The sequence below is a fragment of the Artemia sp. Qi Xiang Cuo genome, chromosome 21, assembly GCF_049724085.1.
Source record: "Artemia sp. Qi Xiang Cuo chromosome 21, ASM4972408v1, whole genome shotgun sequence".
NCBI classification, from domain to species: Eukaryota; Metazoa; Arthropoda; class Branchiopoda; order Anostraca; family Artemiidae; genus Artemia; species Artemia sp. Qi Xiang Cuo.
The window spans coordinates 27,442,434-27,458,018 of record NC_142814.1 but is presented as its reverse complement, the minus strand read 5'-3'; the positions used below and the strand labels follow the sequence as shown (position 1 = coordinate 27,458,018).

The window sequence follows — 15,585 nt, the reverse complement described above, 5'->3', positions numbered from 1 at the left end:
TAAAGTATAGCACCAAACTATTACTTTTACTAACGACTTCTTCCAGCGTCAAGCCGCCCGAAGCCAAAACAGCTACACACGCTTCTCCTCCATCCCAACTATTCAAAGCTACACTCTATAACTCCTCCCAGGAAAATCCCATTTCCTTTCAGTAATTTCCTTTAAAGCTATTCTCAAGATCAATTTTAGCGTTACTAAACATCTCCTATTCACCCCCTTTTATTTCCAGTGCCTTAATTTTTTTTTTTTTTTTTATTACAATATTCACGGCGCCAGGTACTTCAAAGTATATGATATGCCGCTATTCATTTACCTCTTTCAATTGCCTCGAGGTTTTAAATGTCTATTGAACCTTCTTTTTAAGGTGTCAACAGAGGGATTTGCAAGGATAATATCCCCAGGAAGATCGTTCCAGATAGAAGTGCAACGCCGGATGAAGCTGTTCTTCAAGTACTCGGTTTTCGGCGTATCCTCCTTTAGATAATTGGACCGAGCTGTGTGCCTTCGTGTCTACCTTGTCGGCTGGACAAAGGGGGCACAATTCGAGAGAGCTCGTCTGAGGGAGGCGAATTCATGTACTTGTATAAAATAGCCATCGACGCTACATCAAACCTTTCATTTAGAGGCTGGAGCAATTCTTGTTTAGAGGCGCAGCCCGCCCTATTTGCCCTATTCTGGATCTTCTGAAGTGGTGCCAACAGCGTTCTCGGAGCACCAGCAAATAACGGGCATCCATATTCAGCTATGGGTCTGATGCAAGACTTGTAGAGTGGGATGATCGAGCTTGATGGAAGAAGGTTTTTGCAGCGAAGAGTAACTCCCAGCTTTCTTGCGCAGGAGGTTCTCACCCGATCAAGGTGGTTGTTCCAAGTGAGATCGGTGGAAAAATGAATCCCCAGTAGACGAAGCTCGTTGACTCTCTTTATAGCGTCATTTTTGAAGATGAAACTGGGGTGTTCACGTGGCACCTTTGATCGGGTAATTAGAAGCTCCTTTGTTTTCGATGCATTGAAGTTGATCATCCATGCATCAGACAACTTTTCAATTTTCAAAAGATCCATCTGTAGGGAAACGGAGGTTTGTGTTGGGTCTTCGTGTTTAGGGACGGCTGAGTGTGTCGTGGTATCGTCGGCAAAGTGATGCAAAGGGTTTGCGAGGTTGTCTCCCATGTCGTTTATGTAGATAAGGAAGAGCGTAGGTCCCAAGACACTGCCCTGGGGTACCCCTGCTTTCACTGGATATTCGCGGGAAATAAACCCGTCAAGAACAACCCGCAGAGAACGATCGGAAAGAAAGCTCTCAATCACTTTAAACAGACATCCACGAACACCATACACATAGTTTCTTTAGCAGGCCACGGTGCCATACTCTGTCAAAAGCTTTCGCAATGTCGAAGGATAGTAGCCTGATGTCGTATCCCATTGCCATTAGTTCCATCCACTCCTGATACTGGGCCACTAGGCAGTCTAACGTTGAGCGTTTCCGGCGGAATCCATATTGGCGATCGCCTAGAAGGTCATTTGATTCCAGGTACTGATGAAGTGTTTTATTGGAGACGCTATCGTAGACTTTGCCAACACAGGAGAGAAGGCTAATAGGCCTGTAGGAGCCCACGCTCGTTGGATCGCCTTCTGGCTTTAGAGTAGGTATAACATGGGCGGATTATCTACTTTATCTACTTAATCTAAGTTTAGTAGAATTTTGCCATCCTAAGTGATACCAGCTGTCCTGGCTAAGTGGACGTGCGCTGGGTTGAGAATTCTTTGTCCAAGGGGGAGGGGTTCAAACCTTGGCGTGGCCAGTTATTTGGATTTGGGACGCGAGTCATTGGTGTGACTCTGTAAGCTTAGCCAGAGTCGACCCAGCTCTAAATGGGTACCTGGAGAAATCTGGGGAAGGTAAGCAGGAAGGGTGTGCGAAATCACAGGATGGCTGGCCCCCAGCCCTCCATTGCACTTCCTGGCTGAAGGGCCACGAAACGGAGATCAACACCACCGGTTTGGACCTTAAGGGTCTAGTGTCGTCATACATACTTATGTGATACCATGTTCTCCCACAGCCTTTCCCACGTAAATTCGAACGAAATCCATCAAAATAACCCATATAAACCGGGACAGGACACAACCCTGCTTCAGCAACACCTTGCTTCATACCTTCACAGTAGCAACATTATTCCCACAATAACATTCTGGTATACCATACAAGGACAGGACCTTTACTAGAACTTTTCTTTCAGCTGAATCAGATGCCAGTTCATAATTTACAAACTGAATACTAAAGGGGTTTGACAACTCAGGTAGGCCTACTTTTTAATTATTATAATAAAAATAAAATAAAACGATTTTATTTTCAAACGCCTTACAGAGTCATACCGGTCAGCAGCAGTTCTTGTTATAATAAGGCACTAAACATATAAAACATATGACAATCACAGCCGTAGCCATCATCATACAAAATTATACATTAATTCGAAATCTCACAGATTCAAACTAAACAGAGCCAAACAGAATCAAACGAATAAAAAGAATAATGAACTAAAGCAAACAAATACATACAATTATTGACGAGTGGGTGCAGAATTAAAAATCTTGACGAACGAGGCAACAAAACTACTTGCGTACAGCATATGTCGTGCTGGTACCGGCTGAATTTTTGGTATGGTTGATCTACATGTCGCAGGAGCCTTTGGCGCAAAGGGAGATGCTCAGGGGGGAATGTTTCACGAATCCACGGATTTTCCAAAATACCGACACCAAATTTAAAACAAAATTCATTTCGGCGTATCGAAAGAGTTGTAAGTGAAAATTGTTTTAAAAGGGAGCAATGAGGGACTTTGGGAGATTTAGACACTACCAGTAGAGCTCGGTATTAGATCCTTTCCAGATGGTCCTTCTGGTCCGAAGTCAGGCCGTAATGCCAAACGGGACAACCATATTCTACCAGAGGTATGGCAAATGTAAGAAAAACACGCAATAGGTGGGGTTGGGACACCATAACGAGCAAGGAGTTTTAAAGAAAGGATACCCTGGTTTGCCCGTTTGATCATCTCCTGTGTCTGTTTTTCCAATTTCAGGTCATGTGTGAGATATATTCCCAAGAGTTTGACATCCATGATGCCTGAAACATTCTGCAAAGCAAGAGATGAACTGTTCCTCAGAAAAGAAAAAGTTAATGCGGGCTATTTTTCACGATTGACGATCATTTTGTCCTCCTCAGCTTGGCGTGATAAATTCGCCATTGTTCTGTCTGCCTCACTTGAAACACTCTTTTCACCTAGCTCCAGTACGGATAGATCATCAACAAACTTAAAGCGATCCCTCTCATCATTTGCCAACTCTTTTACCATAACCGAAAAAAGTAGAGGGCCTAAAATTGTTGCCTGGGGAACTCCACAGTAGATTGGATGGGGATCAGAATAGCCTGATTTATTCTTAGTTTTTTGTTACTTCTACCTGAAAGAAAATTCGCAACTATTCTTACCAAATTTGCATTTACATTAAAATTTGTCAATAGCTTGCGGATAAGGGTTATATGGCAGATCAAATCAAATACTTTCTTTAGATCAATCGCGATGAGGTTGACCCAGCGTTCCGGTTCATCAAGATGCTTTAAAATCTTATCACGCAAACTAGCTAAGTAATGGCTTGTCGAACCCTTGGGAATACTACCGAATTGTTAAGGGTCAATTATATGCAGAATAAAAGTTGTCAGCCACCCAACGACAAAACTTTCATAAATCTTGCTAAAAATCGATGTCATCGTAATAGCCCGCACACCAGTCTTATCCCAAGGGCCTCCTTTTTTGGGGATAGGGGTTATCAATCCTTTTTTCCAATTTTGCGGATACTGGCCAGACATTGTAATCTTGTTAAATAATAAAGTTAACAAAGCACTCAAAAATTCAGGAAAAGCCTTAATGAGGTCAACATGAATATCGAGTGGTGTAATACTGGTCCTCTTCAGTTTCATCAATTTGAGGCGAACTTGGAATTCTGTGATGATTCGGAAATCCATAAGATCTGGAGATGGATGCGGAAAATCCTCCGAGTTTAGTGGTGGAAGTGACTGAACAATCGCTGCCAGGTGAGTGTTTAGGCGATCTGCAGTTTCCTTGTCTGGCGCATCATAGCCAAAACCCAGTCCAGTCTGCGTTTTGCCGGTCATTGGCTTTATCCTTTTGTACCACTGACCAAGCTTAGAATCCAATAAATGAGATAATTCCTTTTGGTAGTACAACGTCGCTGCCTGGTGGGTCATTCCTCTGATTTTATTCTTCAGGGTAGTAGCTTCTTTATTTTTTTTTCCCTGAAAAGTTGTCTCATTTTCCTGCTTAGTGCTTTGATTTCTTTTGTAACGTGTGGACGATATGCTGAAAAATGCTTGTTAACTTTTTCAGGAAAATAGAAATGATACTTGCCGATAAGTTTTTCTTGAAAAGTAGTGGCCATTTCATCAGCATTAGCCGTGGAAATTATGCCATTCCATTTTTCGGTCGTGAACCAATTGCCGAAACCAAACAATCCACTGTTTGTGATTGGCCGACTTGTAGTTGTTTCTGTAGTGTACGTGACCCAAACTTCGCTTGTGGGTTTTAGCCCAAGGGTGAAGTGGTAACTTCCTCCTATTGGGGGGCCTGGGGAGGGTTTCCTATAGAATTGAGACATTTTAGTAGCTATGCGGTCCAGAGCCGTATCATCTTTTGTTCTTGGGCAATTAACTAACTATTTTAGACCTAATCCTCTTTCCAAAGACTCAAGTCGTAGTTCGTTAGCGTCACCAAGCAGGAACATACCACCCGTGGGGCATTTACCCTCTACGTAGTCAGTACTTAATTGAAGTTTTTCTCGGAGAACTTTTTGAGAACTGACATCTTGTGCGTCTGGGCTTTGCAAATACCCAAAGAATCTCATCATAATCATCAAGCACAGGTACCTCTATCCGGACACCAGGAATTTTCTTATTAATATAAATTGCAAGACCTCCTTCCTTTTTTCCAAGTCAGTGGTCATCTGAGCGTAAATTTATCATTTTATTATAACCGGACAAACTGAGTAGATCCGGATTTTGCCAATGAACCTCTGTTACCGCTAATGTTGAGGCTCCAATTACTTGAGCTAAATTCTCCAGCTCAATAATCTTATCATTTTTCCAACTTTCCGCATTACTATACAAAAAACCAGACAGAGCAAAAATGTCAGAAGAGCATACTTTTACCTTGGTTTTCACCTCAGTACCTGGGCAGACAGTTTCCTGGTGTTCCAAAGATTCTGCAAGATCAAATTCTTCTAATGGCGAAAACCTGTTACTAAGTGGGACGGCATGGTTTATAGTCGAAACGCGGGAGGCTGATGCTTTACGAAGGATTGGTCTAGGGATTGGGGGAGGGCCAGTGGGGAAAGAGGAAGGGGGAGAGCTCCAAGTGGAACCGGAGAGATATAGTGAGCCCGTCTGACCCGCAGTGACCGCACGAAGAAGGGATCCAGTAACGCGATGTTGGTATTGAAAAAGGTTGTCGTGGATGCGACTGGGGGAAGGGAAACCGAAAAGGCGGGTTTCTTTGGCTCAGCTGTTGGCCCCGTCGTCTCGACAAGTTTTTTCGCACCGGCTCGGGTCTAGGATTATTACTTGAAGCATTGCTCCCATAAACAATCTGGCTATGGCTTGGCATACTATATTCGAATACTGGATTACGGTTAAAACGAGACAAACGGTCAAAATACTTAAAAGGCCCTGGACGATTAATGCGACATTTTAAATTACTAGCACTATGAGCAAAACTGCACAACTTGTTGGCACAAGCCATCATAGGGCAAAGATCAACATGATCAAAACATCCTCTTCCCTTCCTAAAACCATAGTGTTCTTCTCGGTAATTCCTCTTTTACTTAAATCACGCTCATAATCTTCCGTAATTTATCGCTAATCAGAAACTTATTTTGACGGGAGGGATCGTTAAACCCACCCCACAACACCCCCCCCCCCAAGATATGAGAATTCAATCCAAATATGAAAAAGAATATTCAAGGGTGCATATAATTTGCCAGGGTCTAAGTTCACAAGAACCCCTGTCTACGTGTCAGTATACTCTGATCTCACTCTACATAATTTGCAACTATCCGTCAAAGATAGCCAATCACGTGAGGTCATAAAACGAGTAGTTAGAGCCAATGCTTCGTCGGAGTACTTTGACGAGCACATTTGTTTTCCGATCATCACAAGAGAGCAGGTCCTGTTTTGTCTCATGCATCAGGGATCGATTTGAAACTTCTAGAGAGCCTTTTTTGTGGTTAGGGGGGGGGGGGGGGTAATACGACTTATATTGTAATACAACTTATTCTTTTGTTTAGGGGCAAGATATTATATGGCACACAATGTAAAAAACAGCCCCCCATCAAACTCTTCTAGACATCTTCTAGAGGGGCTTGAATATATTTTTTTTTCACTATGTTGTCTTGTGTGAACCACTGTTTTTAAAACTGCATAATGACTAAGTGGATCAATTGATAGGATTCCATTCCCTAACAATTGTCAAAAACCATTTAATACAACCATTTAAACATCTATTTTTCGTCACTCCAAGGTGAGCCTCAGCAAATTTAAAAAAGTAATGTATTCTATCTTATTTTGAAATTTCATTCTGCCAGGAGCAATGTAGATTGATCTTTCAATATTTTTCATCAACTCCATTGATGTTTTTTGTGTACTGCAATCCTCCTGTCGTTGTTTTTTGGTTCAAATTTCTTCTGTTTCTCAATCTCTTCTTTTCATCCAGATTATCAAACTCCTTTTTTTTCCTCTAACTCTTTCTCAGCAATTTTCCTTCGCTTTCCCCATTTTCCCTGTCGTTCTAGTTTTTATAATTGATGAAATTTCTGATTTAGGATATCTTTTTTATTTGTGCAAGCTTTTTTTTTAGCATTTTAGAAATATCATATTTTTGCATTTCTGATTTTTGTTTGTGCATTTACGTGCATAGGGGGCTAATATGATATGATATAATTTATTAACACTAAAAGCCCTACTGGTTAATACACAATACACTTCAAAACTAATAAATGAAAACATCCTTATTATAAACAAAACAAAAATAAAGTAAAAAATGAATCTAAAGGAAATGATCTCTATGCTCCATGCCCAGTCCAATAAACCTTCCCATAATTCTTTATCCCAAGAAAATTTCTATCTCTTAATATATTACCCACCCATTCCTCCCTTTCGAACCACCCCGGAAAAATTTCCTCTCTCAAACCACTTAACTCCTTACATAAACATAAAAAATGAATTAAATCAGTAAAGTGCAAATTATGTTCTGGCCTTGGGAAGGCATAGGGGTTTTCAGCCCAACTTATGTTAATTTCTACTCGTTTTGAGTTTGACTCGGTTATTATTGTAATTTCTGTTCGGTTTCGGTTTCATTTATTTATCGACACTGATTTGTGGTAGTTTCACGCTAGGTAGATTATCTGATTTTACATTTGCTCATTTTTTGTTTAATGGAGTTCTTTACTTTTCTTTGAAAAACTTATTTTGTGGAAAAAGTTTTTTTAATTAATCTAAAAAAAGGACGTTATCCCTCCCTTTAACCTAGAACTAAGTTCAGGTAAGATTTACAGATAATGTAGCACACACCATTTGATTAAGAAATGGAATCAGATATCAAATAGGAAGTGTGACTAAGAGGCAGTATGAAAATCAGCATCAGAATCTGAGAAAACTAACATCTTCCCATCGCCAGTACACAGTATATACAAATTATTATTAAACAATAAAACAAAGACAAGCAAATAACTAATTTTTATCAGCTAGATCTTATCAGAAAGGTTGTTACCGTGTAACATAAAAGTTTAGACACATTTCTGCTACGTAGTTAATACTATCCCTTTTAATGCTATCTTTATTCACTGGTTTTGTTCTCCTTCTTTAATTGTTCTTGGTGTTTAGTCATCAGCTTCCGAATTCGATCAATCTTATGAAGCCGGAAATAGTGATGGCTAATTGAGAAATAACCAAAAGAATTACATATAAGAAAGTAGAAGTCTCTGCCTTTTATAAAAGTATCTCATTTATTCTGTGTTTGACGAAAACGGTAAAAACCATTCAATTAATGGACTAGAAATTCTCTCGAAATACCTAAACTACAGTCAAGGCAACATTGATGGTCAATTTAGCATATGTTTAATTCTAGTCACTTCAGCAACCGAAGCATAGCAGCATATAAGAGTACATAGGGATCATTCCTGTCTCCACAAGATGAGTGCAAAATAAATTAAAAATAACTTTGGAAATATGTGTATGATGGTGCTCTTTTTAAAATCTATCTCACCCTTTCCTTGAAGCTTCCTGAATCCCCTTTCCTTCCTTTGTAAGACTGAAATTTATGTACTTATGTACAGAGCCTGCTTTTATTACAATAATCTATTCAGGTAAGTCCTATCCAAAGCCCAAGAAAGTGCTGTATATATCCAAACCTGTAATATGACTCTAGATGGCTTGAATGAGATCTCTGTTTCTTTGAGCTGAATATCATTCCAATCAAGAATTGTCTCAACATCCTTTTTGGTAACATGGAATTCATCACAATTCCTGACTGCTGATTCTAGCAATACTCTTATGCTATATGGAAGACGATCTAAAAGAAAAGGATTGATGTATTCATTATTCATTCATATAACACTTTGAACTACTGCTTATAATACATATCAGGCACGTCACCTAGGAAAAGCTCCGGGCCTTTACCTCCCAAATATTTCTATTGGTTAATCTTGACTGCTACTAAAAACAAACTTGATACAGTATTCGGCGATCACAGGTCAACAGATTGGCATATATGTCTCCGCTTTCCAGCTTCTATTTTGGTCACGTCTGAAGATATTCCTAACGTTGTTGCAAGATTCTTTTTAACATCACCTCTGTCTCATCTAGGGAATCCATCCTTTGTCATACCCCCTGCAGACTACTTAATAGGATTATTCTAGAGATGTTGCCTTTGCAAATCGAGATAACACAGACAAGCGATCCATACTACTTTTAATAAAATTCCGCTTATTTTGCTCCAAAAACACATATGTAAATTATTTTAACGTGAAATAAAGCACAACGAAATGACATTATAACATAAGTAACCCATAAAAAATAATTAAATTGCACACAGGGAAGAGCATTAAAATACTGAAGAAGAAAAGATCCTCCAAGACAGATGCTTTTGAGATGTATCTTGCACTAACAACAGCATAATCACTAGAACAAAACTTACCAGTCCAAACATTTTTTTTAGAGGAATTGCAGATACCAGCATAAGGAAGAGAGGGGTACCATAACATATTTTTGAAGGAACCAATTGGAATTTTTAGCCAAACCACTTCTATTCCACCTCTTCCCCCTCACTAGACCTGGAAAAACGCTGGATCTTTTACCATAAGATTATTTGAAAATGAAATGCAAGCCAACTAATCAAATATGTAACCCACTTCCAGTTCTCTCTCATCATTCATCTTGTCCACATCTTTCTAAGTCTATTGCAATTTACCAGTGAAATTTCGTGCGTATTGTGACATCAAAGTGACACTTCGTGAACCTTTGTGAGACCAAATGAGGAAACCTTAAAAACCAATCCTAAACTGAGTAGCCAACTAATATCTCTAAACCTTGGTTCTCATGTTAAATCAGCACTTCTCATCCTTAGTACTCTTCTAGACCTCAGAAGAAACCTACCACTAGCCCTAAACAAGCAGCACACCCTCAACTGGTCACTAAATACCAAATTCCCAAAAAACGATCTTCTACGCTAAGGCAAACTAGTTACCCTACGCTAGAAGAGAAAGAAGCTTTTTCAATAAAATTCTTTTCAGAAGAATTTTCTTGCCAGGCTTCATCTTTTATGGAAAGGACAGGACTTCAAATAGAAAAGGTGGCAGTTTTGTCATTTTTATCAATGTCGTAACACCTCATTTTCTTGTTCCAATTACACATAATGAAAATAATTTAGACATAGTAGGTATCCGTGTTTCCCTTTTCAAAAGTAGGAAATTAGCCTTGAGTCTTTCTAATACCCTTGAGATGACTCTAATATCTAGAACAGTTTATATGACGAGACAAGAGATCGGAAGTTTTATTTTTAAAATTTTAATGCTCTAGCCCTTTCTGGGATATTAATCCACCTTGTTACAAAGCACAAAACAGACTGGAAACAATCTTAAGGAAGAATCCCCCTATAAAATTATTTACCCCCTTTAATCTTCAAAATAGATACAATCCTCAAACAATAGGTTATTCTTATCTTAGCTATCTTGGCATCTAGCATCTTGGAAAATTTTTCAAAACCTTCTAGATGGTTCTACGCATATTCCTCTGCATAAAATCCCCCCCCCCCAGCAGAAAAATACCCTCATATGCAAAATTGAGCAGTCAAAGGGAAAGTATGGCAAATAAAAAGAACAAAGAAAAGAAGAAATTTGGAATATTCTGCCTATATTCCAAATTACAGGCAGAATAGATGATGTAGAATATCCTATAGTATATATTTTTTTCGATTTTTATCTCTTTAATTCTTTTATCATGTTTTGGGGGGTTGAGTTATCATAGCAGGGTAAAATAAAGATTAAAGAAATAATGTTAAAATATGAAATTATTTTCATTTCTTATTTTTCAATAGAAGCGTTGCTCTATTATGGAAGTGCACAGAGATAACAGGATAAGACTAAGAAGTACAAATGATTACTTCCCGTTGACTAGGTCTGGTACCAACTTCTATACTACACATACCAGTTCACCCCTTGTAATCAAGAACGCGTCCACTAGGCGTATATCAGGAGGTTTCTCTATCTGAAGTACCTTTAAGGGGCATTTTTTTCTTCTTTTTTTAGAGTCAAACTCTAATTCAGAAACATTTCAAAAGTGATCGAGCCCTGATTTGAAAAAAATATAGGGAATCATCCAAAAGGCATAAATCAGAAGGTTTTTCCATCTGAAGTAGGCTACCTTTAAGGGGTGTTTTTTTTTTTATTTAATTTCAGTAGCAAGGAGTCAAACTCCATGTCAGATTCAAGAAAATCTAAGATGGACAGAACTTCACATTTCAAATAAGCAAGCAATTTAATTTCTTTAGCCTTTATCTTACCCTTGTAGGTAAGATAAAGGATCAATTAATAACTGGATATATAAATCTTGCTGAATTTCTTTAACCTTTATCTGCCCATGGCAGAATTGTCTTCTGTCATGAACAGGTTGAACTGTCACCTTTGGCGAAAACCAAATATCAGTTGTTCAGCTAAACTGCGAATTTCTAATGTCCTCGTCGGTTCTGTGATGCTTTATGGACCTGAGACATGGCACACATGAGCCGCAACCCTCAAGGCCATCTATGTATTCCAGTTGAAGAGCCAGTGAAAATCAAAGATCTGTGGTGGTTTGACTTCGTGAGTAACGAGAAGCTGCTGGAGCTCACCAAGCAGTCTCAGTTTTCTACCAAAGCAGCCGAGCATATTATACCATGTTTTGGACACCTACTTCAAACGTCCCCGCATTTACCCACGAAGGCAATCAATCAACTGCAGACAATTGAGACGTGTGTCCTGAAAATCAGATCATTTGCCCCTCTTCTTTCTGTGTTGGCTTGACAATGTATCCCAATCTTTGAATTTTTCTTCTTTTCTCGTGACAAATTCGTAGGCTTCTTCTTGGAACAATTCACTTGCGGCTGAAAGAGATGTTGCCTTACGATGTAAATTCTCTAGTTGCAAAAATTACGTTACTATTATAGTCAATGGCGTTATTATAAACACTGCTTATAAATATTCAAAAAATGGATGAACATGTAAACATGTAGATCAGCTAATTAGGTAAAAATATGTGGTATAATCATAGAAGGGTATGTCCAATTCAATAAAGTCAGCATAAATTGACCTACTATATATGGGGTTGTAGGTTTAAATCCATTAACAGTTTAAAAGCATGCATGAAGAAATCTCTTTTTGAAGATTGGGTCAAAGCATTTACATCTGTCAGTGGGTTTGAATTCAGTCCTAGTTTAATTTTCAAATTGGGGAGATTCACTTGTTTTCTTTCCAGTGTTTTACAATTCAATAGCATGTGCTCAGGGGTTTCTTGTGTGTTCTTACAGTACCTGCAAAATGGGCTAGTGGCAACATCTCCATGTGGCTGCTTAATTTCATGTAAAAAGGAATAGTGGTTGAAGTTAGCTGTGTTTGTACACAGGCAATAACCCATATAAACCGGGACAGGACACAACCCTGCTTAACTCCTGATTTTACACTGAACCAGCTACTAACCTTGCTTCATACCTTCACAGTAGCAACATTATTCCCACAATAACATTCTGGTATACCATACAAGGACAGGACCTTTACTAGAACTTTTCTTTTAGCTGAATCAGATGCCAGTTCATAATTTACAAACTGAATACTAAAGGGGTTTGACAATTCAGGTAGGCCTACTTTTTAATTATTATAATAAAAATAAAATAAAACAATTTTATTTTCAAACGCCTTACAGAGTCACACTGGTCAGTAGCAGTTCTTGTTATAATAAGGCACTAAACATATAAAACATATGACAATCACAGCCGTAGCCATCATCATACAAAATTATACATTGATTCGAAATCTCACAGATTCAAACTAAACAGAGCCAAACAGAATCAAACGAATAAAAAGAATAATGAACTAAAGCAAACAAATACATACAATTATTGACGAGTGGGTGCAGAATTAAAAATCTTGACGAACGAGGCAACAAAACTACTTGCGTACAGCATATGTCGTGCTGGTAACGGCTGAATTTTTGGTATGGTTGATCTACATGTCGCAGGAGCCTTTGGCGCAAAGGGAGATGCTCAGGGGGGAATGTTTCACGAATCCACGGATTTTCCAAAATACCGACACCAAATTTAAAACAAAATTCATTTCGGCGTATCGAAAGAGTTGTAAGTGAAAATTGTTTTAAAAGGGAGCAATGAGGGACTTTGGGAGATTTAGACACTACCAGTAGAGCTCGGAATTAGATCCTTTCCAGATGGTCCTTCTGGTCCGAAGTCAGGCCGTAATGCCAAACGGGACAACCATATTCTACCAGAGGTATGGCAAATGTAAGAAAAGCACGCAATAGGGGGGGGGGGGGGTTGGGACACCATAACGAGCAAGGAGTTTTAAAGAAAGGAAACCCTGGTTTGCCCGTTTGATCATCTCCTGTGTCTGTTTTTCCAATTTCAGGTCATGTGTGAGATATATTCCCAAGAGTTTGACATCCATGATACCTGAAACATTCTGCAAAGCAAGAGATGAACTGTTCCTCAGAAAAGAAAAAGTTAATGCGAGCTATTTTTCACGATTGACGATCATTTTGTCCTCCTCAGCTTGGCGTGATAAATTCGCCATTGTTCTGTCTGCCTCACTTGAAACACTCTTTTCACCTAGCTCCAGTACGGATAGATCATCAACAAACTTAAAGCGATCCCACTCATCATTTGCCAACTCTTTTACCATAACCGAAAAAAGTAGAGGGACTAAAATTGTTGCCTGGGGTACTCTACAGTAGATTGGATGGGGATCAGAATAGCCTGATTTATACTTAGTTTTTTGTTACTTCTACCTGAAAGAAAATTCGCAACTATTCTTACCAAATTTGCATTTACATTAAAATTTGTCAATAGCTTGCGGATAAGGGTTATATGGCAGATCAAATCAAATACTTTCTTTAGGTCAATCGCGATGAGGTTGACCCAGCGTTCCGGTTCATCAAGATGCTTTAAAATCTTATCACGCAAACTAGCTAAGTAATGGCTTGTCGAACCCTTGGGAATACTACCGAATTGTTAAGGGTCAATTATATGCAGAATAAAAGTTGTCAGCCACCCAACGACAAAACTTTCATAAATCTTGCTAAAAATCGATGTCATCGTAATAGCCCGCACACCAGTCTTATCCCAAGGGCCTCCTTTTTTGGGGATAGGGGTTATCAATCCTTTTTTCCAATTTTGCGGATACTGGCCAGACATTGTAATCTTGTTAAATAATAAAGTTAACAAAGCACTCAAAAATTCAGGAAAAGCCTTAATGAGGTCAACATGAATATCGAGTGGTGTAATACTGGTCCTCCTCAGTTTCATCAATTTGAGGCGAACTTGGAATTCTGTGATGATTCGGAAATTCATAAGATCTGGAGATGGATGCGGAAAATCCTCCAAGTTTAGTGGTGGAAGTGACTGAACAATCGCTGCCCAGTCCAGTCTGCGTTTTGCCGGTCATTTGCTTTATCCTTTTGGTAGTACAACGTCGCTGCCTGGTGGGTCATTCCTCTGATTTTATTCTTCAGGGTAGTAGCTTCTTTATGTTTTTTTCCCTGAAAAGTTGTCTCATTTTCCTGCTTAGTGCTTTGATTTCTTTTGTAACGTGTGGACGATATGCTGAAAAATGCTTGTTAACTTTTTCAGGAAAATAGAAATGATACTTGCCGAGAAGTTTTTCTTGAATAGTAGTGGCCATTTCATCAGCATTAGCCGTGGAAATTATGCCATCCCATTTTTCGGTCGTGAACCAATTGCCGAAACCAAACAATCCACTGTTTGTGATTGGCCGACTTGTAGTTGTTTCTGTAGTGTACGTGACCCGAACTTCGCTTGTGAGTTTTAGCTCAAGGGTGAAGTGGTAACTTCCTCCTATTGGGGGACCTGGGGAGGGTTTCCTATAGAATTAAGACATTTTAGTAGCTATGCAGTCCAGAGCCGTATCACCTTTTGTTCTTGGGCAATTAACTAACTATTTTAGACCTAATCCTCTTTCCAAAGACTCAAGTCGTAGTTCGTTAGCGTCACCAAGCAGGAACATACCACCCGTGGGGCATTTACCCTCTACGTAGTCAGTACTTAATTGAAGTTTTTCTTGGAGAACTTTTTGAGAACTGACATCTTGTGCGTCTGGGCTTTGCAAATACCCAAAGAATCTCATCATAATCATCAAGCACAGGTACCTCTATCCGGACACCAGGAATTTTCTTATTAATATAAATTGCAAGACCTCCTTCCTTTTTTCCAAGTCAGTGGTCATCTGAGCGTAAATTTATCATTTTATTATAACCGGACAAACTGAGTAGATCCGGATTTTGCCAATGAACCTCTGTTACCGCTAATGTTGAGGCTCCAATTACTTGAGCTAAATTCTCCACCCCAATAATTTAAGGGGTGTTTTTTTTTTTATTTAATTTCAGTAGCAAGGAGTCAAACTCCATGTCAGATTCAAGAAAATCTAAGATGGACAGAACTTCACATTTCAAATAAGCAAGCAATTTAATTTCTTTAGCCTTTATCTTACCCTTGTAGGTAAGATAAAGGATCAATTAATAACTGGATATATAAATCTTGCTGAATTTCTTTAACCTTTATCTGCCCATGGCAGAATTGTCTTCTGTCATGAACAGGTTGAACTGTCACCTTTGGCGAAAACCAAATATCAGTTGTTCAGCTAAACTGCGAATTTCTAATGTCCTCGTCGGTTCTGTGATGCTTTATGGACCTGAGACATGGCACACATGAGCCGCAACCCTCAAGGCCATCTATGTATTCCAGTTGAAGAG

At 39.0% G+C, this 15,585-nt stretch overlaps 1 protein-coding gene across 1 annotated transcript in view; it reads right to left on the bottom strand.

Annotated features, from left to right (window-relative positions):
* The window catches only part of LOC148939402 (cytoplasmic aconitate hydratase-like), a 92,243-nt gene extending 78,744 nt beyond the window's left edge, over positions 1-13,499 (bottom strand). The window contains exons 1-2 of the mRNA XM_089106866.1: positions 13,343-13,499; positions 8,469-8,629 (exon numbers count right to left, since the gene is read on the bottom strand). Of these exons, the coding sequence (XP_088962992.1) occupies positions 8,469-8,629; positions 13,343-13,499 (318 nt within the window). The remainder of the gene's footprint in view (positions 1-8,468; positions 8,630-13,342) is intronic.
* Positions 13,500-15,585: the final 2,086 nt, after the last annotated feature.